Source organism: Eptatretus burgeri, chromosome 11 (assembly GCF_056783735.1).
Source record: "Eptatretus burgeri isolate ZD-2024b chromosome 11, Ebu_testis_v1, whole genome shotgun sequence".
Taxonomy (NCBI): Eukaryota; Metazoa; Chordata; class Myxini; order Myxiniformes; family Myxinidae; genus Eptatretus; species Eptatretus burgeri.
Genome location: NC_140971.1, coordinates 4,867,300 through 4,893,813, shown reverse-complemented (window position 1 = coordinate 4,893,813; position 26,514 = coordinate 4,867,300). Strand labels below are relative to the sequence as shown.

The window sequence follows — 26,514 nt, the reverse complement described above, 5'->3', positions numbered from 1 at the left end:
GCAATTGGAGAACTGAGGGAAAAGCCGCGTGAGGGAGTTGTACCTGGTACAGCCTGACGGAGCGCAGTGACGAGCATGAGCGAGCACGAGCAGCCGACGAAGGAAAATAACTCTGTTAGTGAGCCAGGCTGACGGAGGAAGGACGTGAAGAGCAAGAACGGCGTAATACAGGGGACCCTCGACTTCAAAGGAACTTTCAACCCAAGACTCTGGTCCTGACTCCAGGAACGACTGGACAGCTTTGTCTTCTCTCGCCGTGGCTCGAGTACTGGGGACGAGCAGGAACAGCGGCAGTTTAGACATCTTCAGGTGTACATAGACAACCAAGCAGATATACATAATTGATCAATCTAGTCTGACATGTGTTCAGTGTACCCAAAAATATGTTCATCAGAAGAAACAAAAGAATAAAATAAAATAATAAACTTAAAAAAAAAAAGAACATCAAATGTTTAAAGTTGACAGTAATCTCCAATTACTTCTACAAAGGGTTTAAACTTTGTGACCAAATAAAAGCAAAAATCCAATCAACATAATCGTTGTAGTAATCATCATCAAAGTCCCACAAAATCCCACACACACGACAGAGCAACAGGGCGCACCATGACGAGTCGTGAAACTTCACATGACAAAGAACCTTTTCTCATCAAACATTGCTCCCGACGCCTTCAGTCTTTCGTCCGTCCCCAGGATGCACGCGTTTCCCCAGTAACCCCTTCCTGGTTCCAAAATTCAGGCACACTCACTGCACACCTCAACTCTTTCATTCCTCACTTCTCCCGTCTATACCTGGACAGGTTACCACACTGACAAAATCGCGTCGCTAATCTGCGGCACCTTCTGACAGCGTAGTGACACACAATGGACCATTTTCAAAAGTCACAACGGCATTTTTCATGTCCAGCAGTGAATGCTGACAGATGAGACAGCCGGCTATCGTATCAGCCCCAAAATCGAATACCAGTTTGAAACTCAAATCCAATATTCCGTTTAATAAATGAATAAAAGAAGAAGCGACGATGAAATCAATTCCCGCACGCGTCCTGCACGCACGTGTTCATGACGTAGAGCGCCGTATGTACGAGGTAAGGTGCGAGATTTAAGTTGCTCTGCCTCCCGCCTCCTCCCGTATCAGAGCTGAACGACTGCTCTGTGGCGAAGCGTAGCAGCAGCAGCTTGAGGTCGTGCACACTCAACTGGTAACTTGGCTCTCTCTGTCCCGTGCTTTCCTGGAGGTATGTATTGTGTCTGCGGAGTAAGATGGGCGATGATGAAAGCAAGTGGAGATCATATCAGGTGGAGAGAAAACAATAGAGGGAAAATTGATGGTACTCACATATGATGAAGGGATTGGGGTCGGGGGGGGGGGAGAGGGATGGATGGGGGTTTTCAAATTAAGTAGAAAACGAATGGATATTACATCACAATATTACTGTAAGTCACCGTCTGTCCGTCCGTCTGTTCCCAGGAACCGCAAAAACGGCTGAACCGACGACAACCATTTTTTGGATGTGTAATCCTGGGACCCCTTGGAGTAAAACAGGCGTAAATATAATAGCATGACCCCCTTGACGGCTCTCGAAGGGAGCGGGTGCTTCTAGCATGATACAATATGTCATTACAAAAATAGTCATCTTTACTGTAATTATAAAATTATTGATAAAACTAGAATTGGATGAAGATAAAACCATGCTATCAAGTGTTCAATAAAAAATCCTTAGTTATGCACAACACACATCGTACAGTTTGGGGTGACAAGGCAAGCTCACATATATCCTTTGTGTCAACGATGGTGACTACACACGACACAGTACTGGACTCTGGAGAGGGCAGAAGAAAAGCAAGAAAAATAATACAAAATAAGATGATGACGAAGAACAAAGAGGATGAAGGAGGATGAGGAGAGGGGAGGAGTATGAGGAGAGGGGGAGGAGGATGAGGAGAGGGGACGAGGATGAGGAGAGGGGACGAGGATGAGGAGAGGGGACGAGGATGAGGAGAGGGGACGAGGATGAGGAGAGGGGACGAGGATGAGGAGAGGGGACGAGGATGAGGAGAGCTGAGGAGGATGAGGAGCATGAGGGAAGGGGTTGAGGAGGTGAGGTGGATGAGGAGTGGGGAGGAGGATGAGGAGAGGTGAGGAGGATGTGGAGCGGGGATGAGCATGAGCAGAGGTGAGGATGATGAGGGGAGGGGGTTGAGGAGGTAATGAGGAGTGGGGAGGAGGATAAGGAGAGTGGAGGAGAATGAGAGGATAAGGTGAGGAGGATGAGAATAGAGAGGAGGATGAGGAGAGGGGAGAGAAGGATGAGGGTGAAGGAAAGGGGAGGATGAGGGGGAATCGAACTCTGTCTATTGGCGAAGGCAGTGCAAAATGCTGCAGTATCTCCTCTCCCCCCCCCCCAATCCATTTATTTGGATGCGCGTTTTTACCTGTGGAACCTCATCGTGGATCCTACCAACAGGGTCTACCAAAATGTTATGAAAACGAGAATATACTAATATTCTCAACCATAAACTTTAACACAATAATGAGAAATGACTCGCTTGATAAAGAAAATAATTAAATAACACAAAGCAATAAAAAGTAATCAAACCAATTTTTGGCAACCCAGCAAAGCAAGTATTAATGGTAATTCACAAAAATGGCAGATTTGTAAAAATGCAGTGCATGTCAAAAACAACAACAAAAAAAAAACCTGGCCAGGCAGGTGGCGAATGCAGACTCAGGAACCGAGGGTCCCCATAGTGGAAGTAGACCGTTGCACTTGGTGTTGGCATTCTGCAGTGCGGCACTCTCCCACTCCTCACGGCCTCGAGCCAGCCTACGAATCCACAATGCAGGAGGTTGGTACCCCCGATACTAGCACAGGTAAGTACATGTGATGAAGAGGTGTTTTATTAAAAACAGACGTTGCGATACAAAATAGGTAAAAATAAGGAGAAAGGCCTCAAAAACAAAATGCATTAAAAAAAAAGAGAATAAATAAAATAAAAGGGCTCACCGCACGGCAGCGAGGTGGCAGTCATAGTGAATGATGTTGAAGTGGCACACAGTGCTGTAACCTTGCTGTTTGCGTGACTTGGTTTCAAACTCCTCCAGAGGGACGCGTTTGGTGAACGTATAGATTCCCAGCACTTTAGTTTGCTGTTGGTGCAAAGTGAGAAGGGGCAGCAGTGAGCGACAACAAAACCAAAGGTCATGTAACAAAGTGAATTTCGATTTTCCATTGAGAATAAGGACAATGCAGACCTTGTGCATTTGTGCTCTGATGTTCCATTTTTGGTTTGATTTACCGAATCTGCACCTCACCTGGAATTTGTAACCCTCACGACAGATACAGCAAGTGAGGCCAGGCTCCTCAATCAGTTCCTCCATCTGCTTCAGCATGGCAGTCTTAGTCACGACTTGGCCCTTCTCGTTGGTCTGTGGGCAAGGTGAACAGAAGCGGGTAGAAGTGATGGATGTCCGAGCAGGAATAAGCTCAACAACCAAGTAGAGTAGAGGTGACAACATAGTAAACGAGAACGGCACTCAGTAGAACGCATGCCTCCGCCAGGCTGAACAGTTTACATTTTGTATCCCACTGATAGGCTGGATGTTGATCCGGACCTGAACCAAAATCGAATCAGCTTGTTCTCGTCACCGAACCAACTCATCCACCTGGTTTTGTCATAACTCGTCCACAACTTTTGGAAATATCATGCTGTACAGTGAACCCTCAAATATCGTGAGGGTTACATTCCTGGAAAATACCACGATAGTGAAAACCAAGGGCCAATGGGAAAATGGGGGATCGGTTCCTGGGGTTCGAGAAAATACAAAGGACGTTTGGCGGCAGTCAGAAATAGCGAGGTGGATGATGGTAAGAATAATACGTGCTCATACTGTATTCTGCCGTAAATAGTAAACACAAGACTTAGCTCGGGATGATGATGATGCTGCTATCGGGGGAGGGTGGAGGTTAGAAAGATGTGGATGTAGAACTTGTGATGACTGTTGGATAATCGGGAGCATGACGACGGCACCTGCTGCATTGCCACATTGAAGGGGGGTAAGACGATCCTTAGCTACCTTGACCCAGAGCATACCTTTCCTACTTGGACAGGAAGGTACGGGATGGTACCCTCTTCCCAAATAATCCCGTCTCTTTGGCGTTAAAAACCTGCTCCAGCAAAAATCCCTTCACCTCGATCAGTTCCATGAGCTGTGGTGGGTAGTTTTTTGCAACATCATGGTCTGCTATGGTTTACCTGGAGCTTTCGACCCCAGGTGCCTCATGGAAATGTTGGTAAATCTGCAATGATTGCTCTCGTATCACCAGTGCACTCAAAGGCACTTATTTCTGATTGTGCCTCAATCTTGGAATCAGAATCGAGTGCTTTTCCATCCTATCAATAAGAGGATCACGGGACTGGACCGAGACTTTTGCCCTTTGCTGGTGGGAACACATGTATGGATATTTGACTCGTGTTTACCAAACAGTCGATTCATTGATCCCGTAATGGCGGCCCACAGATGCCGCACTTTCACCTCTTGCTAACGTATCTAACAACTCGATTTTTTCCACACAATGTCATAACCTTTCTCTGTCTTTTGGCACAATTAATTTTGTCCATCGTTTTACGTTTTGGCACCGTTATTAATCTTGTAGATCCAGTATTACAGGATATCTCCATGTCATTTCTTCTTCGATGACGATTCACAATTCAACTTGGCTTCATTCCGTATGCTGGTCTGATTAATGCAATTAACAGTGCATACGAGAAACAACAAAAGGCTCATAATGGGAGGTAATCATACACATTGACACAAACAATGACTCATCTCAGCTCAAAAACCATGAATCGCCAAAATGAAATACCCGGTTTCGACCCGTGATATTTAAGGGTTTACTGTACATCGTTTTTGCCTCATCTCTCAATGGTGAATAATCATTGAAAGAATTGAATATATATATAATATATATGCACATATATGTTGTATCGAGATTCGGATCTTCACCAAAATGGAATCAATTTGTCCCTTGTCACACCCCCAACCTGTCCACCAAGTTTCGTCAAAATCCGTACACAATATTTTGAGATATCCTGTTGACAGACAGGCAGACACAGAGGTAAAAACAACCTCCGTCCACCTTCGGTGGATCGTTAATCATCCCTCTCCCCATCTCCCACACCAATGTCAGACTCACCGTCATTCCTAAGGTTCCCAGAGCTTTTTGCCTCATTGCCATCGCGAGACGCTTTTTCTCCGCGCGGGTCTCACGCCTTGCTGCCTCGATGCCTCTCCGTGCTTCTGCATATGAGCGTAGAGCCTCCAGAAGGTTCTCAGCCAAAGTACCAATACCCTCTTCACTGGAAACCTGTTCGAGCTGGTGAAGCCACGGAATGGCCTTCTCGGCTATCATGGCCTACGATGGTCAAGGAGGGATAGCGACGGCTCAAGTGAAACAGAAAGGGTAAAATGTTGAAAGGAAAAAGGGACATTTGAGCACGACTTACCTGAGTTGGTGGGTGCTGGGTTGCTAAACCGGTAAGAAGTTTGACCACGAAAGGAAGAGCTGGACGTGAAAGGAATCCTTTCCACACATCAGACTCAATGCTGAATGAAAAACAGTGACTGTGCATCAGAATGAAGGTTAACAGCACCATAAAGTACAGGAGACATGCTCATAATCAGTCAAATCAGGTATGTTCACATGAACACACATCCCTCAAAATACAACCAGTGCTTCGGCCTGGTAGGCCAAGTATAAAGAGCCAACTCCCATTGTTGTTGAGCTGTCGCCCAAAATAGACTCAAACTTGTGTAAAACGAATTATTATTTGGCAAAAACTACTCCGTCAAAATCAGATAGTTGAGCTTCTGTAAATTTTTTCAGTAGTTTTTACGATTACTTCATTCAAAGCCATTTCCATCCGCGAGTCAGCTCAAAATGTTCGGCTTCATCAAGACGAGACTTTTGGATCATACTCGATACTGCAGGGGCTCATCAGGCCACAGCTGCACTCAGGTCTGCACATAAGATGGCTCCCAATAGCTATCCACACTCACACCACCCGAGTCTCGCTTCGGCCACTCCTTGGCCTCGCCCTTGCGAATGGCCCACGGCTCCTGCTAGCTTGGATGCTCATGAAGGTATTTTTTTTTTTGAATACATTGTCGAGGCTCGTATGAGAGCTAACACACAACGCACAACAAGGGGGAGGGGGGCAGGAGACAAGAGGGGCAGGAGAGGGAAGGACAAAATAGTGGGGAACAGACATATGAGGAAATCTATGGAAGGGAGAGGGATGGGGTGGGGAACACAGGGTATACAAGATGGATATTACAGGAAGTTTCAGATACAAGGCAGGGAATTTGAAGGAAGTGGGGTTGGGGTGGATTAACGGGGGTAGAAAAGATCAAGGTTTTGGATGGGCGAAGATATGAGGTGGTGAACAGCTGTTTTGAAGGCCTGGAGAGAAGAATGGGATTGAACAGAGTGAGGGAGTTTATTCCAAATGTAGGAAAAAAGAGGAATGAAAGAGTGAAGGTGAGCAGTGATTCATAGTTCTGGTAGTTTTACCAGAATGGGTTGCTGGCAGACCTTGAGTGCCCTGTCGAAATATGGGGGAATGGGGGACATATCGCAGACAGAGCGAGGGGGGGGTGGGGGGTGAGGAGACGGAAGAAGACAGAAAGACTACCGACCTGCCTACGGTGAGAGAGTGAGAGGCTCAAAGACCAGCTTCATCGCCAGAGATACCAATGATCTGAAATGCCGTGGTTTCCACAGCGTGAAACCGGGAAAGGTGAGAGGCAGGAGCACCAGCCCAGTGGGGAGAGTAGTACTCTATCAGGCTGCGGACGAAAGCTTTGTAAGTGGTCAGGAGCTCAGGTGGGTCGAGGAAGGACTTTGCACGGCGGAGGATTCCCAGTGGGTGACAGGCTTTGGAGGCGAGGTTTGAAATGTGGCTTTCCCAGGAAACATCATGGCAGATCGTGAGACCCAGAAGCTTGAATGAAAGGACTTCTTTCAGAGGATTGTTGAGAAAGTAGATGGGGGGAGGGGGTGTTCCAAATGGTCCTTTCGGAGAGACATAGCGAGAGTGAGATTTGTCAGGATTGAAACACATGTTGGACCAGTTTGTGATTTTATCCAGATCTGCAGTGAGTGAAGAATCTGCTGCTTGTCGGTCTGAGGGATGACAGATGGTACGACAGAGGGTGGAGTCATCAGCAAAGAGATAAAGAGGATTTTCCAGAGAGTCGGAGAGATCATTGATGAAAACAAGAAAAAGAACAGGGCCTAGAACGCTACCTTGAGGAACTCCAGCCTGGACAGGAAGAGGGGATGAAAGAACTCCATTTAAGGCCACACGTTGGCTGCGACAAGATAGGAAGTCTGCGAGCCAAGAGTGGAGATGGCCTTGGATACCATGGGAAGAGAGTTTGGTGAGCAGGGCAGGGTGCCAGAACATGTCAAAAGCACGCGATACGTCTAGGGATATGTCTCCGATTTCATGTCCGGCATTGAGGACCTCTATCCATTGTTGGGAGAGCAGAAGCAGCATATCCAGGGTAGAGTGACCTGGTCTGAAACCAAATTGATGATTGGAAATCAAGCCATTGGAGAAGGGGAAGGATTTAATGCCTGAAGCGATGATTGATTCCATGACCTTGCTGATGATTGGGAGAAGGCTGATTGGTGTGCAGTTGCAGGGATCTGTTTTTACACCTTTTTTATGCAAGGCAGTAATGTTTGGTGATGTTTTAAGGGAAAACACTTAAAATGACCAAGATAGACAAGGAAGAGGAGATTATCACATCAGCATTATGTCAAGATAAAGCAATAATCATATCATAGAGAAAACTGATGGGAGTAATACTGGGTGAGTGCAAACTGGCACAAAGGACAACTCCTAATTCTGACGTGGAAAGATCCATGATCTTAAAAGGACAAATGCTTGGACATATTAACATGTCCATGGTGGAAAACCCTGCAATCTTCAACACTTGCATCTAATCCATCAAAACAATCTCTACAAACCCGTGTGGCGATTTGAGGAGATTTTCAATCTTATCAAACGATTCTGGATGTCATCATAATCTTGACGTCTATATCATCAAAACCAAGGTAGCCATTAAATCCACACACATACAGTTGGAATAACAAAACCACTGTACTTTTTATCCGCTGGGATGTGGTTCTCTAAGTAACGGAGGGCCCCTTGCACGATGTCACTGCTCAGAATAAGATCCTTGAGCTGGCGTCCAGGAGCACTGTTCTTGATACCGGCAGCAATGCGGCAGAAACAATCAAGGTGTGCTTGCTCTTCAGCACCATGTTCCTCGTCATACCTGCACAAGGAGGAACAGAAATAAAAGAGGGGAAAGGTGGTTAAACTTAACGGCAAAATTAAGTGGAGAAAGGGGTGGGGAGTGGGAGGGGGCATTAATGCTCGGTCATGAGATCGAGTACAAATGCAAACAAGACATAATTCGACGTCGCAACATCAAGCGATTTTCCTCCGCCCACATTAAGACTTTGCTTACTCTAACTTTGACCTGACACGTCAAGACTATTTGACCACAATATCTAATCTATACATATGTGTGATGGTACGTGCACCAAGTTGAGTTAAAATTCCCACTTCGATAAAATTACCTGACATGACCTCTTCATGCTAAAATCTGATCAGTTCATGTTTGCATCATAACATACAAGGAACTAGAGGGGGAGCACTCGGGAGAGTGCAAAACCTCCGCCGCCAATACTGCTGGGTCACTCAAGTGAACCTTATATCTTATTCATTAAATATGATGTCAACAGTGCTGACAGAGTTATAGTTCTTTTCTCCAACATTTTTTTTTTTGGGGGGGGGGGGTTGGAAATCACTTAAAACATGTAGAAATGCAATAAAAACAATTTCTTTTCTTTTTTTGGGAGGGGGTAACAATTTGGGGGCGGGGGTTGGAAATCACTTAAAACATGTAAAATGCCCAAAAAAATTTTTTTCTCAAACAATTTTTTTGGGGGGGGTTGGAAATCACTTAAAATATGTAGAAATGCAAAAAAATTTTTTTCTCTTTTTTGGGGGGGTTGGAAATCACTTAAAACATGCAGAAATGCAAAAGAATAATTTTCTCTATTTTTTGAGGGGGGGAGGGTAAAAAAATTTCTTTGGGGGGGGGAGTTGGAAATCACTTAAAACATGTATAAATGAAAAAAAATTTTTTTTTTCTCTAACAATTTTTTTTTTGGGGGGGGGGGACCAAGTCCAAAATTTAATGGCATGATCCTTGGACCATACCTAACCCCCCCACCAAGTTTCGTCGAAATCCGTCGAGGAGTTTTTCCGTAATACTGTTCACAAACAAACAAACAAACAAACAAACAGAAAGGGGTGAAAACAGTAACCTCCATCCATCTTCGAAGATGGCAGAGGTTCATAAAAACATTTTTAAAAACCGTAAAAGGATGTAGGGATGTTACTCCAAAAAGTATGTAAACAAAAAAAGCCATTCTTAAGTTATTGCGGTAACGAAAAACCGATCAAGGACGCACGGATGGACAGACAGCCGGACGGACAACCCAAAAACTTAATGCCTCCGGTGACTTCGTCAGCAAAGGCATAAAAAGGATGACAACCTATCAAAGTCACAGTGAGGTTTGAAGCGGTTGAGCAGGATGAGCATTTTGTCACGCTCCCCAAACGCCAAGCACGGCAGGATGCGCAGCACTCCCTGCTGCACACTTGGCTTGGATCGCACAAAGGTAGAGTTCATCTGTTGGAGAAGCATCTCAAGCTGCTCTCTCTCCCCTGACAGCACTGGGCTACCCTGTGGAGGGGGTCGGAAAGGCAGAACAGTTAGGATGGCAGTGCCGGTTAGATATGGGAAGATGATGAGCAAAGGATGTGCGCGTGGATCTCACTCTCTCTTCGGAAGCTGGCTCTGCATTGGCTTCATCCAGAATGGTTTCCATTATCGACAAGACCTGTTCAGCGATGGCTGCACCACCACTGCTACTGCTTTCTTGTTCAGTGAGAAGAGCCTGGGATAGTAACGGAAGGGGAAATAAATGCAAACATACACTGATCACCCTTCGTAAGTGTAATCTATCAATGTAGTGCTTGGTCAAACAAGGTGTATCGGTTAATTGGCAGGTTAATTGTTAACGTCCACAACCAGCTAAGCTTTTCTCTCGATGATGATTTTACTCCGAATCTTGAACAACCACATGACATTGTTACTGTCAGGCACACCTACCAAGGTTGGTACTTCCATGTTTTGACCATACATGGTTTCCCTGCTGGAACAGTAGAAATCCAGGAGACAAATTGTCAAACTCACAATAAAAACAAAAACAATAATTTAAAATAAAAATTATCTGGGGCTGGAAAGTGGGAGCTCACTAATTCCCAACCACGTTTTCATTGCACACCTGCAAATGAGACTTAACGTAGGTGCCACTTTACCTGCACGACCACTCTGATCCAAATACCCCACAGAAAGCACACATTGGTCTTTGTACCAGACATTATTTGTCAGAGAACCGATCAAAGAAAATGATTTTTAAAAGAAGCACGAAAGGAAAGGATGTAAAGTGAGCCAGAAAGGAGGTGACGATGTGCAAATTAGCAAATGAAGGAAGCAGTACAGGTGACTGTTTGAGTGCAGGTGCATTATAGGAGGAGCAAGGGAAGCAAGGTACTGGAGTGCAGGAGTGTAATTGGAGGAGTCGAGTGTCGGAGACAGTACCAGGTTAAGAGTGGCCAGGAGCACGTTTAGAGTGCTGGCGCCTGGTCGGGCGAGTTCTCTTCTATTCACACGAACCTTCACGCAGAAACCCAACAACTTGAGCAGAACCTAAAGGACAGAGGGATGAGAAAGATAAGAGGAGCAACGAGTATTAGAGATGAGCAACTACCACCCATCGCTTCACTGACGGTGATACTAAAAGGGGGAGGGAGAAAAAGAGGGGTGGGGGAGAGGGAGAGAGGAGAGAGGAGAGATGGGGGATCGAGGAAGGGTGGGGAAGGAAAGGCAGACGTGCGGTGGAGCATCAATTACCGCCCGGAGGCGTCCGGAGGCGTCTGGAGACAAACACCACCCGGAGGCGTCCGGAGACAAACACCGCCCGGAGGCGTCCGGAGACAAACACCGCCCGGAGGCGTCCGGAGACAAACACCGCCCGGAGGCGTCCGGAGACAAACACCGCCCGGAGGCGAACACCGCCCGGAGGGGTCCGGAGACAAACACCGCCCGGAGGTGTCCGGAGCCAAGCAGGCCAGAGACGAACACTGCCCGGACACGTCCAGAGAGAGAGAGGGAGAGAGAGATGCTTTATGAACAACACACACACACACACACACACACACACACACACACACACACACACACACACACACACACACACACACACACACACACACACACACACACACACACACACACACACACACACACACACACACACACACACACACACGATATCGGCAAGAATCCAAAAATCATGAGTTGTTCACCGAAAAACAACGTTGCAAATTACATAGATATTTCAGGGATATGTTCACGCACACTAATCTTTATAAACAGCTGCGTGTGATGGGTTAGTCCTGGGCGCTGGGGGGGAGTTCGTGTCCATCACTCTTCTACGGAGTTACCTTGGATTTTCTTGTTCTATATACTAAAGACCTTCAAGAAAAGTTTGGGTAACACTTCCAGCCCAAGTACGTTTTCTCTACAGCCCCGGCCAAACATTTAGGGTTTCGCCCGTAGTTATCCAAATTGACGATATCGGAGTTCCTGGGAAAATGTCATAATCCCGCACACGGAAATGGTTTATTTTGCTCTGGTTTGATTTTTGGAGTGCATTTAACTAATTTCTATTGCGATTTGTTACACCAAATGAATAAAATATCCAGAAATTGCCATATTTTAGATAATTGTTTATGACATCACTTCTGGTTTCAACCATACCATATTATATTGGGGTACTATTACCAGATATCGCTTCAAATGCCACCAATAAATATTATAACAACCTTGCAAGGTTGTTTGCAATCACTTTCTAAAGGAATTTAGGAATACAAACATGAGGAATTCATCTATAACTGTTAGTTTCGTACGAGTAGAAGCTTTAAACACACTACATTACCCCCTAATGTTTGTGGATTAAGCTGGTTGACGATATTCATCTCTTTCAATAAATTACAATGACTGGTTTAGCTCTGATCTGATTGTAGGCGTATATGCAACAGCTTGCTGGTATTATACATTGAGAAAAACATTAAGATGTTTATAAATGACACAATTTATTCAAAACGTTCATGAATGTCACTTCCAATATGAACCATACTCGAAATTGCAGGCGTTACCATCATTATTTAAATATACCGAGAAATCCGCAGTTGTAGAATCGTACAATATTCTAAAACAGTTGTTTAAAACAAGCAAAGTACTACATATATCATATAATGAACACTGATGCTTAAATGTAAGACAATGTAATAACAAGAATTGTTATCATATGCGATCATAGTTCTCACGAGAGAGCAACAAAGGACGAAACTTAAATATCCCGTGAAATGGGCCGTTGTAGAATCATACAATATTCTACAAAAACCGTTTAAGACAAGCAAAGTACAACATATACATATATTGAACTCTGATGATTAGATGTAAGTCAATGTAATGACAAAACTTGGTATCATATGCGAGCATAGTTCTCACAAGAGAGCAAGAAAGGAAGACATTTCTATAATCGTGTAATCAGTACTACAAATTACAATTTGATAAAAGGAGTAGTGATAAACAGGTAATAACCATAATTTACCGAATAATTCCATTTCAAACAAAATGGGGAATTTCAATTTTCAGCAATTTCAACAAATGAATTTTACTGAGTGATAACGAATAGTACCCGGTAGTTACTAAAATTGTATAGCCATAAATGGTAGAATAATTTCTTCATATAAATGGGAATTATAATTCTCGACAATCTCAAGCAGTGCTTTTATGCTGCAAATTAGCCTATCTTAACAAACAATGGGATTTTTGCAGGCATTGGGTGAGGTTTTCTTACAGCGATAGAACTTCCCACACTTAAACCCAGACATTCGGCATGAACATGTTGATTTGGCCCACTTTTGGCAAGTATAGGAGACAGACCAGCGGAAATCGAGATTTTTCCAAGAACTTGCAGGCATGAGATGACCCTGATCATACACATATCCATAATCTTCAAGCTTCAGAGACTCTGTTTCATGATCCAGATGGTTCTCCAGGGCGTGCATGATGGTATAAGCGGCATAAAACCCACGCTGAATGTGAGGATGTAGGCCCTGGCTAGTCGGTGGTAGGTTGTACAGAGAGCTGTTTTTGCTGCAGTGAAAGATCTCTGCCCTGAGGGTGACGAAATCGTCAGCGTCGCTTCCTCTTCTCAGCACTTTCACCAGATATCGTTCAGCATTGCGATCTACGGCAGCCAATAGGAACGGGGATGTGGCGAAATGCTTGAGGAATCTCTCGGGATCCGCCTTTAGTGCAGCCTTCTTGGTACCATCTTTGCTGGTGATGTCGCATCCTGTAAGGCTGTAAAGAGCTGACAGGACTGCACATAACTGTTGACCCAGGTTCTGGAAAAGTGTATGAAGTGGCACATATTGAGTTGTATCCCCTAAACCAGCTCGAGCCCATAACTCCTCCAGGTTGTGTTGCAGAAACACTTGCATATGATACAACAGAGCAACAACGACGTCGGTGTCATTGGAGACCACAACACACACGCTGTATCCGGAGTCCAGAGCATCAAGAATATGGATAGGAATGCGAAGATCAGCTTCCTCAAATGTTGACTGGAGATGATCTAAAACAGTCTCTGTGCCCTCATGAACCTTGATGCAATACCAGTCCTCGTCTTCTCTCGTCACTTGGCCGACCACAGTGGGGTAATGTCGAACAACTCGAGACGCATTTTCACGAAGATTGGAATAGATCAGCTTTTCTAGTTGATTCTTGTTACCATTTGAAGGCCAAAAGGTTGCCATCTCTTTTGGCAGGGGTGTCCCTGGCTCGACACAGCTGAGCTCGATTGGTGCAGTGTCAGTACGCCTTATTCTCTCACCGTCCTTAACTGAGCCGTCTTCAGAGTACATATCGAAAACATAGTCATCGCCCAAACTCGTGGTATATATCTGTAAATGTTGAAAAGGCCGTAATTAATTCTTGGAAAGTTACCAGTCTGGTTAATCGAACTTTGCGAACATTAGCCATAACGTCTATAATGAAGTTTGAGTTTCTCTGATGCTTGTATCCGTAGTCGTCAGGTTTTAGGGAAGTCTCCAATTCTTTGAGAAGTTGGCTTTTATCAGGCTTGGTCATCAGTACCTCCTCGTCAAAAAGGAGTGGGGAGGGTACAACACCGTAAAGTAGTAAAGTTTCTGTAGTGAGTCCACGGTCACGGGCGATCTCGATGTTTTGGTCAGCTATGTTGAGCTCCTTGATTGTCTTTTTGATAGTCTTCTGTGGCTTACTACGGATCGTTTTCATGGATTTGAGATGAGAACAATGGATGACTGCACTCAGTCTGGTAGTTTTGTCGATAAATCGCTCTTGCCTAAACATGATATATTTCGCCTTTCCCTTTGAGAAAGCCTGGTGTTGGCTTAGTGGTTAGGGTGGCGGCTTGGGATCCCAGTGTCCTGAGTTCAAGCCCCGTTGGCTGCTGAATTAACACCAGGGGGTTGACTCAGCCTGTCATCCTTCCGAGGTCGGCGAAATGAGTGCCAGTGTACTGGTCCCGGTGTATGCCCCGGTTAGAATAGGTGTACCATATCCCTGTGTGTCGTAAGAGGCGACCAGGGTTGGCGTCAGGAAGGGCATCCGGCCATAAAACATTGCCTCACAAAAAGCGAAACCCCTGCACAGCAGGGAAAAATGGCTGTAAAAACGGTTCACACACACACACACACACACACACACACACACACACACACACACACACACACACACACACACACACACACACACACACACACACACACACACACACACACACACACACACCTTTGAGATGCAGTTCATCGTGTCCTCGCGAATATCATCTGTCATAATCTCTCTGGTGACAAAATTGTGAAGAAGGGCTGTATTGGTCAATGACAGGGGAGAGCCTTTCTCTTCAATATATTGTATCATGGCCTGGACATGAGACATGTTGCGAGTTGTGATGGTCTGTGAGGACTCATGGTGATTTGAGGACTCGTGAGTGTTCTCCCTCATACCGGCGTACTCACGGTGGAGATTTTTGACTGCCATCATCTCATGATAAATGAGGTCCCATTGCGCCACATACTCCTTTTGCTTTGCATGTCCGATAACCCCGTCACCGCACTTCGATGATAAGTTGATGCTCTGCTCCAGCTTCTGATCTCCACCAACTGCTGTGAAGCGGCCAGGTTTGTCCTTGATTGAGAACTTCTCTTTCGAGAAGCTCTCGAAGACTGATGGCGCAGTTTGAGGAAGCAGTCGCATATCTTCCAAGTAGACCGAGGATCAGCGTAGGTAATTGAATGAATCAAAGGCAGCAAACAGGTAGAGAGACCGCTGCACAGCGTCAAGATGGAGCTCCCATAACCCCTCACGAACAGCTCTCAAGAGATCTCGCACCACACCCATCATGTCTAGGAATTGAGCCCAGTATCAGAAGTTTTCATTGCTGAATGATCGGCTTTGGATAAATAGATCAAGGTCATTGGATAGATTGGTAGCAGTGGCCGCAAACTCTGTCATATATTTCTGAGCATCGCTGATATTCTTCTTAGTGACACTTGACTTTAGATTTGCGAGGATAACAAGCTCTGATGCATACGGTAAGATGCCCTTCTCTGCGAAGAATTCTTTATAGAGAAGATGTTGGAATGATTCAGCCAGTAATTGGATGCCTTGAAGGGAGCGGGTGTCGTGACCTCCATTGAGAACAGAGTTCTGAATGACAGTGGGACCGAAGACACCTGCCTCCAGCAAAACGTTGCAAGCTCCACTTATTGGACCAAAACTACGACTCCTCTGAAAATAAACTGTTGCAGATAAATTCCTCTCGTTTACATCGAAATTGTTTGTGTATAAAACATTTGCAAGGTTGTTTTGATTCTCATTGGATCCATTTGAAACGATAGTTAGGTAATAGCACTGTCTGGAAACTGAGGTATGTTTCAACCCGAATGTGATTCCATTGAAAAAATTGGCTAAAATATAGCAATTTCATGTTATTGTAATGCATTTAGGGTAACAAATCGCAATAGAAATTAGTTAATTGCACTCCAAAAATCAAACCAGAGCAAAATAAACCATTTCCGTGTGTGCCGGATAATGATATTTTCCCAGGAACTCCGATATCGTCAATTTCGAAAACTACGGGCGTAACCGTAAATGTTTGGCCGGGGCTGTAGAGAAAACGTACTTGGTTTGGAAGTGGTACCCAGACTTTTCTTGAAGGTCTGAGTATATAGAACAACAAAATGTAAGGTAACGCCGTAGAAGAGTAATGGAGACGAACTCCCCCCCAGAGCCTAGACGAGGTGGGAAAAATTTGGCTCGGTAATTTATAAAACACGGTGACACGGCAAACAGCTCGGAAATTGGGTGTTATTGCATGAACCCCTCACTCGGGGCGACGGAGCACGAACCCCTCGCTCGGGGCGACGGAGCACGCAGTACGAAGCACTCGCTCGGGGCGACGGAGCACGCAGTACGAAGCACTCGCTCGGGGCGACGGAGCACGCAGTACGAAGCACTCGCTCGGGGCGACGGAGCACGCAGTACGAAGCACTCGCTCGGGGCGACGGAGCACTTCGCACTCGCTCGGGGCGACGGAGCACTTCGCACTCGCTCGGGGCGACGGAGCACTTCACACTCGCTCGGGGCGACGGAGCACTTCGCACTCGCTCGGGGCGACGGAGCACTTCGCACTCGCTCGGGGCGACGGAGCACTTCTCACTCGCTCGGGGCGACGGAGCACGAACCTCTCGCTCTGAATGACGTGGCGAGCAAAAGCGTCTGCAATGAGTAAATGATTCGCTCTGAAGGATGTAGTGCGGTACCGCTTTTGACTCAAAGGCGTTTGGCAAGTGGCTTAAGCACTCATGCAAGCACTCCAATCAAATGGTTGATAAGGAATGGTTGGCCAGGCTGTTGCTGCATATCATATGGGGTCCCTTTAACTTTAAAGCCAATCTTCACCACGCACGCAACAGTGAAAGAAATAAAATGAATTTCTTCAAATAATGACTTCCTCCACAAAAGAGTTTGAACTTGATGCAGAACAACCCTGGAGATATCGCAAAGTTCAATTGCCTGTGAAATAAACATCGCAGATAATCCACCATCTTGCTTGCTCGTCTGTGCATGCCTCACGGGGTACATTGGTTCAGGGTTTACGCAAACGTTTTGACTTTTTTAAAAAACGCCCGTTTTTCACCAGATTTGCTTTGATGCCTTGTCGAAAACGTCGTAAAACCTCCGAAAATCTAGACACAGATCTGATAGACGCTATGGATAGGCAGTTCCTCTGGACAGGGTGTGAGGTCTAGCAGTGAATGAATTAAATCATGCAGTTCAATGAAGCTGGTTAATTTTCTTATGTTCCTAAATTTTTTGTTCACTCAATATAATTCTCCAAACAGTAGAAAAAGACAAGTTCTTTGGAAATTTCACATTTTGTTGTGTATGCAAGGAGGGAACATAGCCTCGCTTGTTTAAAGTAAATAGGTTTATCGGCTTAGTTATAAGACTCGTTCTTTCTTTAAATTATCAGATTTCACAACCGGTTTTGACACTTATTTAGTCCGGACGATATCCGATCCTCAAAGCCAGAATAATATTTCCATGATATACTTTAATTAGTCCGTGAGAGAAGATCGTGGAAAATCGTATCATATAATGCGTGAAATTGCTCCAAACTCATTTGAAAACTACACTATTTACAAAAGTGACGTACAAAGCGATTCACAGCTATGATGAACAGGCATTCGATAATATGAGTGAGGAAAGTGGGGAAAAAAAAACTATCAAGAAGAAATTGTTGCGGCCTGTTCCAAGTTAAGGGATCTTTGAGCAGGCCAAAAAATATGGCGACTTCAGACCCCAGCGAGGTTACCCAGGAAACGCCTCGAGACCCCAGAGAGTGAGGTGGCCGAGGATCGCCTGATGGAGGATATAATTAAATAAGGCCGTTAATTATCTTCAAAAGGGGCGTTTTAATTAACCCAAACATCCCATTTTCACTCTTGCACTTCCTTGGAGTTTTCTTAGCATTTTTGCAAAGTTTCAGGCTGCAAGGTTTTATAGTTTTGAAGTTATGGAGGAGACAACACTGATGCATGCACGCACGCACACATACACTAGTATGGATAAATACAACATTAGAGATAGGATATGTGGGGGGAGGGGAGGAAGGAAGGGGTAAGAAGGCCGATCAGTGCGAGCAAGGAAAGATGAACACGAAAATGGGAAAGCTTTACCGTAAGCAGCTGACGACCCTGTTTGAAGTCCTTGACCCCTGCCAGCCTAGTGAGGATGCAGTCAAGACCTCCACACTCTGCCATAACTCCAGCCATGCGATAAACTTCTTCCTCGTCTTCCTCCTCGTCTGGAAGGTGTCATTTGAGAATTGTCGAGTCAAGTCATTCGATCAATAAGTGTCATCAATGGAAGAAACAAAGTGAGGAAAGTATGAAAAAAAAAAAAAAAAAAAAAACTTAACTCATTCGCGATTCCGTGCCAGTTAACGGCAAAAAATGCATCGTGCACAAAAGCACGGTTATTAATCACATGAGCAAACCACCCCTTCGTGGGAAAGCAACCCAAAACAGATCCAAGTCTTAATTTGACAAAATCGCCATCGGTATAATTTATAACCGGCAATAAAACCAACCTCAAAGGTATGCAATGGAGAACAGAAAAATCGTGATGAAGGGAGAAAGAGCTTGAGAGATTGAGAGATACAAATGACATGCTGGAGAGAAAATATTCTTGTGGGGATTGAGAGAGATAAGGTGGAAAAAGAAAAATTAAAGACAACATGATGGAGATTAGATCAATGTACAGAGGCAGACGGACATTGGTACGAGTGGACAAACCTGCAGCAGAGTCCAAGGTCTCGATGAATTCCTCCGTAGCATCACCCAGCAGGCCACGCATTCTATATACAATTCTCATGGCATCTCCCTACAACACGAACACAATTCCAACAACATGTAAATTGGGGCGAAGGGTGTGGGGGGGTGGGGGGAAGCGGAGGATGGGAGTGTGGGCTGAAATGGTAAGGGTAAGATTGGAAACAAGTTTTCTTTCTCACCTCTGGAAATGTATAAAATAGACTTCCAGTCAAAGGGTGCTGGGATCAGTCCATACCTCAGCTGTCGGACTCCAAACTTTCTTGTAGACTTCAGCAACAGGTAAATCCAGACTGATTATTTTGTTATTCACCAGGAGCTAGGGAGGGGGAGGTGTTAGATGGAAGAAGAGGTGCGGAGGGGGATGATAAGAGTCATCATTTGGAAAGATCAAGTCAAAGAAATTAGTGGGATGGAGACCGAGGGAGACCCTCAAAGTAGGAAGGAAAAGTTATTATGAAAGGACTAGAAAATTAATGGGGGACATGACAGGAACCCCAAACTAAGAGAACAATACGACAGAGGGTAGAATAAAAGAGGAGGAGATAGAGAAGACACCACAAGATGAAAGAGAAGCAAACCTCCATTCCACTGTCATCTTCGAGTAGTGCCACAAGATCACAATCTCGACAGATCTTGTTTTTAATGTCTCTCATTAGGGGTCCCAGTCCAGGTTCCTGACTGCCGTACGGGTTCCCTGGCATGCGGCCTTGTAAAAAGTCTTCCTGCTGAGCATCCTTCTCCAAAGAAACCAGGAACTCTGGAATGTCATTCTCCTCCTAATGAAGAGAGAAAGAGGGAAAGAAAGTCAAAATGCATTGGCAGCGATGTGTCAGGAGGTTAAATTAATTTTTGGAGGAACAAAGGATATAAATAGGAAGAGTTCAGTACAGGGTAGATGACGCTGCAGAGACGTTCAAATATAAACACTGGGGTGCGGTAGTCATCCAGGCTGTATCTCCGTGCAGTGTCGATGCACACGGCCATGAAGGCACGCGTTTCACTTTCTGTACCTGGACAAAAACAAGCATCCTTAAAACAGGAAGATCCCAAAAGCATAACCCTTTAAAAAGGAAAACATACACAATAATTAGCAAGGATACCATAAAAGACAATTCTATCATAAAAGGGAGTAGAGGAGGGAAAGTTTTGGAAAGTAAATCATGAGACGAGCACGTTTCACCCCCAACATCCACCACAAGCAACTAGAAGTTCCAGAGCATTCAGAAATTGATGCAAGCAAGATCCCCTTGAATGGTACGAGTTTGAGCATCGTCCAGTTTATCATGCTATTCAATGGAAGGGAATCGTCACAGTAAGAAATTGTGTGTCACGACTGTGAAAACCTTGCAAACCCGGGCGGCTTGAAGACATGCATGGAAAGAGCATTACCAATGTTAAGGCCCGGTCACACCTTGACGTTTTAGCCAACGTATGCCGATTTTTGAATTTTTTTTCTAAAACGCTGGCACACGTTGAATACGTTATGGGTAAGTTTTGATAACATTGAGAGCACGCTGAAAAACACTGCCATTCGTCGTTGTACGTTGGCTTTAAACGTTGTACTTTTTGGTTGTCCTCAAATTTTTTCATGCTTGAAATTTCACGACGTATGCCGGCGTATGACTCACACTTTCCGCTACGCTGGCCACAGGTTGTATGCACGGTCTGCGATCGTTGACAGACGTCAACACATGCTACTTGTAAGTTAATCATAAGTTGAGACACGCCGAGGTAATGTTTAGCGTACCCGAAACTTATTTCTAACCTATGATTAACGTGTTGTTGGCACGTTACGCGATCGTTGCCACACGTCGACAGACGTTACACTTTTAAGTTACTCATAGGCTAAAAGACGTCGGTATAATGGATCGTCCTTGCGTCAGCGTCCACGGCCATGGCCAGGACACTTATTTGCAGCGTTCTTCAAACTTTTCTTGGGCATGACGAGGATGTTCACACTTCGATGTCTAGCTTGGCTATGATTCCAATTGTCCATCGGCAGCGTCTATTTAAAATAGTCGAGTTTGAGCGTTTTAACACGTTCAGAAGAAACGCTTTAAATTTCCAAACCCCAGCGTCAAAAAACAAAGGCGAGTGACAGCAATTTAAATCGTTCATTGTAAACAATGAAAATAGCTGAGTGGTACCGTTTAAAAGTCGTTGAGTGCAAAAAAAAAAATCCAATTGTTGAGTGCAAGCGTCTACTTTCAATAGTGGGGTTTGAGCGATTTAGCACGTTCAATAGAAACGATTAAAATTTCCGCGCGCCAGCGTCAAAAAACAAAGGCGAGTGACAGCAATTTAAATCGTTCATTGTAAACAATGAAAATAGCTGAGTGGTACCGTTTAAAAGTCGTTGAGTGTTAAAAAAAATCCAATTGTTGAGCGCAAGCGTCTACTTTCAATAGTGGAGATGCAGCCATTTAAATCTTTGAGTTTATCATTTAAATCGTTAAATCGTTAAACGCAAGGACGATCCATCATAACCCACACCCTCCCCCTCACACTCACCTACTACTGCCAACATGAACAAACTACTACTACTACTAATACTAATACTAATACTGATACTGTTACTGCTGACATGGACATCGACTCAAAAAGGACTCGAAAACACTGTTGGGTTCCCCTTTTATGAGCAGCATTTTTATATACCAATTTCCAAAACCGCTGGGAACACGTCTTTATATGGCAGTTGTAACCTAGAAACACGTTAATTTATTTTTTGTCGACTGGAAGACGTCATTGGAATACGTCTACATACGTCGATGTGTGTTGGGACTACGTAAAGAATTGGTTCAAAGCACGTCAAACATAAGTTAGAAATAAGTTTCGTGTAAAAAAGACATTACCGTGACGTGTTTCGACTTATGAGTAGCTTATAAGTAGCCTTTGTGGACGTGTGTAAGCGTCCGCATATCGTGTGTAAAACTTATCCCCATCGCATGCGGAACGTGTGTCATACGCCGAGTACGTCGTAAAATTTTGAACATGTTTAAAATTTCTTGACGTACTCTACTTACTACGACGTATGATAGCGTACTTTAGCATTGTACTCACGTATACCAAACTTACTCATACCGTATTTGACGTGGCCCCAACGTTTTAGACACATTTTTCTTAGGTCGGCATACGCTGGCAAGATCGCCAAGGTGTGACCGCGATGTTGACACTTCCATTTCTACGGCAGTTATGATTCGAATCGTTGTGCGTCAGCCTCTTAATAGGCTACGTCACGACATCGTCGGCGATGCGTGCAACGCGCTATGCCTGAGTTAGACTATCGTTGGGCATCGGTTGTGTAGGCCGACAACAGGTTCAGCATTCGTTGGTATAAGTTATCTATAACACAACGAAACGTTCTGTGTCCGTTACCAATGCGTTATACATAAGACCAAGTCGCTATGAATACGTCCGAATCTTTAAAAAAAAAACATCAAAAGTTCAACGCAAGCCAGCGTTTTACATACATTTTAATACGTTGCCATCGCTGGCTAAAACGTCAAGGTGTGACCGGGCATTTAGAACTGAGATGAACAATCACACTTTACGTGGTTCACACAGCCATGGAAGACCAAATTTGCATGAGTTTTCCAGGACAAAACGTTGTTTTCTTGGACTTTCCAGTACTGGAAAAAGCGCTCATTTTTCCAGGACTTTCAAGGACTGTGTGAAGCCTGTTTAAGGAATTAGGATTGAAGCCATCACTGACACCACGCACAAAGCCTATGACTTGCCACATACTTTACACACAAGCTAGTAATCCCAATGAGAAAACTAAACTCAGAAACACAACGAGGGTCAGTTTGTCAGTGAACATAGATTCGTTCATTGTTAGCCGAACACAAAGATTGCACAATACACAATGTTGAATCCAGTTTGGTCGTCTCTTTTTAAAAGAAACTCACAAAACGACATCTACAACGTGGAGAGTCAAGTAAACACAGGAAATTGAGCATTCCCCAACAATAATACAGACGTTAAACCGTCCTCACCTGTTGTCATATCCTCGAGCATGTCCAGCAGTACATCCTGCGTTTCATCAATCAGCTTGGACCGTTGGACAACCAACTTCCGCAGACAGAGGTATCCGTTGAGTACGGTGCCAACAAGTCGTCCCTTAAACTTCCTTTTAATCGAATCCACTTCCACGAAGGACGAGAGCAGTTCTTGATAAGGATAGGCGGAGGCAACATTCGTCATTAGGTGAATGACAGGAGCGATACCTCTGCGTGCACAACGCAGGGAAACAGACACTCACAATTACCTGTAAGCATCTTCAAGGCATAACCCTGCTGGAGGTCAGACGTCAGCGTCGCATCTTCCAGGGCGAGAAGTTGAGCGATCTCCTGCAGGAGGAAAGAGTGGTGCTGATGTGAGAGTTTGTTTCGCTCACACCATTTGCCGCTTTCCAAGTTGAACTGACTACTTAGGCAGAAAAGCCAAGCGGAGCAATGCAGTCAAACAAAAAAATGTACAATTTTTCAGTGACGGGCAATCCTGGATTTTTCTGCTACGACGACAAACTTTGTGTTCCATATCAATTTAGACACAAAAAACCTGGTCAGTTCCACATAGTACCTACCCTCGTGATTAGAGTACCCAAGAGGGGTAGCACTTCACGGGCTGCAAGGTACATCTTCCAGTGTGGGGGGCGAATCAGTTTCTGGTAGAGGCAAAGGTATTCGGCAGCACACTCGCCAGCAGAACTAAGCTCGCTCAGATAACTGGAGAAGAAAATAAGCTGTTACAAGGCAAGGCAGGATCGCAGACACAAAAGCAGTCAACGCAACTTAAAAAAAAAAAAAAAAAAAAAAAAAGAGACTTAATACAATGTTGCGACATCGATCAATTTGCCTCTGCTCACATTATTCCAATGTCATAATACTTGTACCAAGTTTGGTCAAAATCTCCATCACTGGTTCACAAGTCAGCACGGCAACAGAATTTTTAAGTAACAGGACCTCTGACCTCTCGACCCCATAATCTCATCAGTTTACCTTTACATCATTATACAAACTTGCACCAAGTTTGACTTGGATCCCTTCAGCTGTTCTGAAGTTATCACGGTAAAGAAAACCTATCATGGACACACGGACGGATGGATGGATGGATGGATGGATGGATGGATGCACAACCCGAAAACATAACGCCTTTGGCGACTTCGTCGGTGGAGGCATAAAAATAAATACAATAAAATAAATAAATCTCAGTTGGCATGACTAACGAAGTGAGAAGATCCAGAACATGTTGGCTGCGCGATGGAGAGGCTCCCAAGGACTCCAGCATACAGCAAGCAGCTTGACGTGCGGCTTGAGAGGCTGGAGTGAACAGCATCTGAACACAAAACAGCCACACACAGCACGTCAACATACCAACACAAACGGGTGTACATCTGGCTTAGCATTCCCTCCAAAGGATTTCAACAATGAGCTTTCATCGATCCAACTCCTCTCTCTCTACCGCACCTGTCTCAGCCAGTTGTTATGTCCGAGGCGGAGATTGAGAGGTGGACAGCGGCCAACACGACCCTTCTTGGCCACGGCATCACGCCACCGGCGTCCGTACTTTTCTTGCAGAAAGCATTGTCGCACCTCACCACAACAACCCTCACCTGCAGAAGAGAAAAGGAATTGTCTTGAGCACTCAACTGGAATACGAGTTAGCGACACGGTAGAGACAGGAAACTAGCGCCGAGAGAGGGAGGAGCACACAGCATCAGGATAACTTCACTCGGTACTGTGCTCACCTCTGCTGGGCAAACTGCGTTTCCAAACCTCAAAGCTTGCTCGAGCATCTCCCTTGAGCCAAGGGGTTATTTGAGCGTGCAGCTGATCACTATGCAGCTTCACGGAACACAAATTTTCCATTGGTTTTTCCTGCAATGTGTGAACCACATGACAAAGCGAAGTGCACTTTACACAAACAAAGTTGTTTGGTTGGGGTCATGCCATCAATCGACATCTGCAAGAGGGAATCTCGTCATGTTGAGAATAAAGACCGAACGAGTCGCTACCTTATTCACGAGGCTGGTTGGCGGAGGAGGGTTCACGAGACGCTGGAGAGTAGTGAGACAAGGGAGAGCCACGCTTTGTATCACAGCCGGTGATTGGACGTTGACCGCAAGAAGAAAGGTACTCAACACTGGAACGGGATTGTTCAGAGTCAAATGCCGAGTAATCTCATAAATACTGAAAGTTGGGCTTGGTTGTCAAAAATAAACAGCAACAAGCAAGGAAGGCGAGCCAGCCTTAAGGGAAGGAATAAGTCAATGTGACTCACCACAGCGAAGTCGTTGTTCCCAACAAGAGTCATCACAGGAGATGGAGTCGGTAAGAAGCAGCATTTCGTTGCACACGCTACTGGCCTGGGATGATGACAAGTGTGTCGGCCGCAGGGTGTGGGGAAGTAGGGCGAGGGGGATTGGTGAAATCCGCACAGTATTGCGTCCTGACCTATCTTACCCAAAACATGGGGCTGAAAACACCGACATCATGGTCCTCTCATTTCTGGGCTCATTAGATGATTGTGTCGATAAAAAGAAGAAGCAATTCTCCATTTTGTAAATATACAAAGTTTACACTAATGGAAGAGAGGTGGCAGAGGGCAGGATGCTATGCACGAAGGGAGGTGCAGTGGGACGTGTGAACGGACAAGGGGATGAACTAACAGGAGGAGGAGGAGAGGGATTATAAGCCAGTGGAAAGAGAGATGATCTCAGGAGAGATGTGTCATGAATTGAGCTGTCAGTAAAAACCGAGCTGATCGACCTTCAGGAAGGCGGGCAGAGGTAGTCTGCCTGCCTCGCCTGTTATTATGGTGTGGTCTACACCCAATACCCACATATGATGGTTGACTATTCATCTATAAAGAAGCAGCACTACCCACATACTCAACTGATGGTGGGGAGGGGGAGGGGGCAAGGTTCAAAAGGGGGAACTTCACAAGTAATTCATTCCTCAACTGAAGGCTGCCGATGAAGGGAAACGTACCTTTCACATTTGTAAACACCCCCCCCCCCCCACCCAACCTCCTCACAATAATGACACGTCACAAGAAATGAGTACTCACCAAGTTTGGATGGGCCCAATGGCCACGCAGGGCATCAGACACTCGACCAACAATGAGGCCATTCAGCTGTTCGGTTGCCTCAAGGTTATCTCTGTCAACACATAAAATATCAATGTTCATGCTTTAAACAACAATCATTACAAAACACGAGTAAAGACATATCAGAGTTATGGTACGATTGTCAAGAACGTTTGGGGTCGTTAAAAAAAATGGAGAACAGAAACTCCGGGCACCTCGTCAGAGGAAGAGTTTCGGAAATGCTGCAGAGAGTTCAAA

The 26,514-nt window shown here is 45.0% G+C and overlaps 1 protein-coding gene across 1 annotated transcript in view; it reads right to left on the bottom strand.

The window, feature by feature from the left end:
* The window catches only part of UBR4 (ubiquitin protein ligase E3 component n-recognin 4), a 155,349-nt gene that overhangs the window by 6,157 nt on the left and 122,678 nt on the right, over positions 1–26,514 (bottom strand). Inside the window, exons 81-105 of the mRNA XM_085844959.1 lie at positions 26,239–26,329; positions 25,450–25,534; positions 25,184–25,311; positions 24,917–25,046; positions 24,636–24,781; positions 24,395–24,504; positions 23,753–23,894; positions 23,435–23,516; positions 23,163–23,336; positions 20,056–20,177; positions 19,746–19,943; positions 19,403–19,483; positions 19,129–19,216; positions 18,511–18,638; positions 10,751–10,858; positions 9,924–10,043; positions 9,639–9,829; positions 8,174–8,347; positions 5,506–5,605; positions 5,196–5,414; positions 3,314–3,427; positions 3,006–3,148; positions 2,700–2,825; positions 1,054–1,248; positions 44–268 (exon numbers count right to left, since the gene is read on the bottom strand). Of these exons, the coding sequence (XP_085701085.1) occupies positions 44–268; positions 1,054–1,248; positions 2,700–2,825; positions 3,006–3,148; positions 3,314–3,427; positions 5,196–5,414; positions 5,506–5,605; positions 8,174–8,347; positions 9,639–9,829; positions 9,924–10,043; positions 10,751–10,858; positions 18,511–18,638; positions 19,129–19,216; positions 19,403–19,483; positions 19,746–19,943; positions 20,056–20,177; positions 23,163–23,336; positions 23,435–23,516; positions 23,753–23,894; positions 24,395–24,504; positions 24,636–24,781; positions 24,917–25,046; positions 25,184–25,311; positions 25,450–25,534; positions 26,239–26,329 (3,420 nt within the window). The remainder of the gene's footprint in view (positions 1–43; positions 269–1,053; positions 1,249–2,699; positions 2,826–3,005; positions 3,149–3,313; positions 3,428–5,195; positions 5,415–5,505; positions 5,606–8,173; positions 8,348–9,638; positions 9,830–9,923; positions 10,044–10,750; positions 10,859–18,510; positions 18,639–19,128; positions 19,217–19,402; positions 19,484–19,745; positions 19,944–20,055; positions 20,178–23,162; positions 23,337–23,434; positions 23,517–23,752; positions 23,895–24,394; positions 24,505–24,635; positions 24,782–24,916; positions 25,047–25,183; positions 25,312–25,449; positions 25,535–26,238; positions 26,330–26,514) is intronic.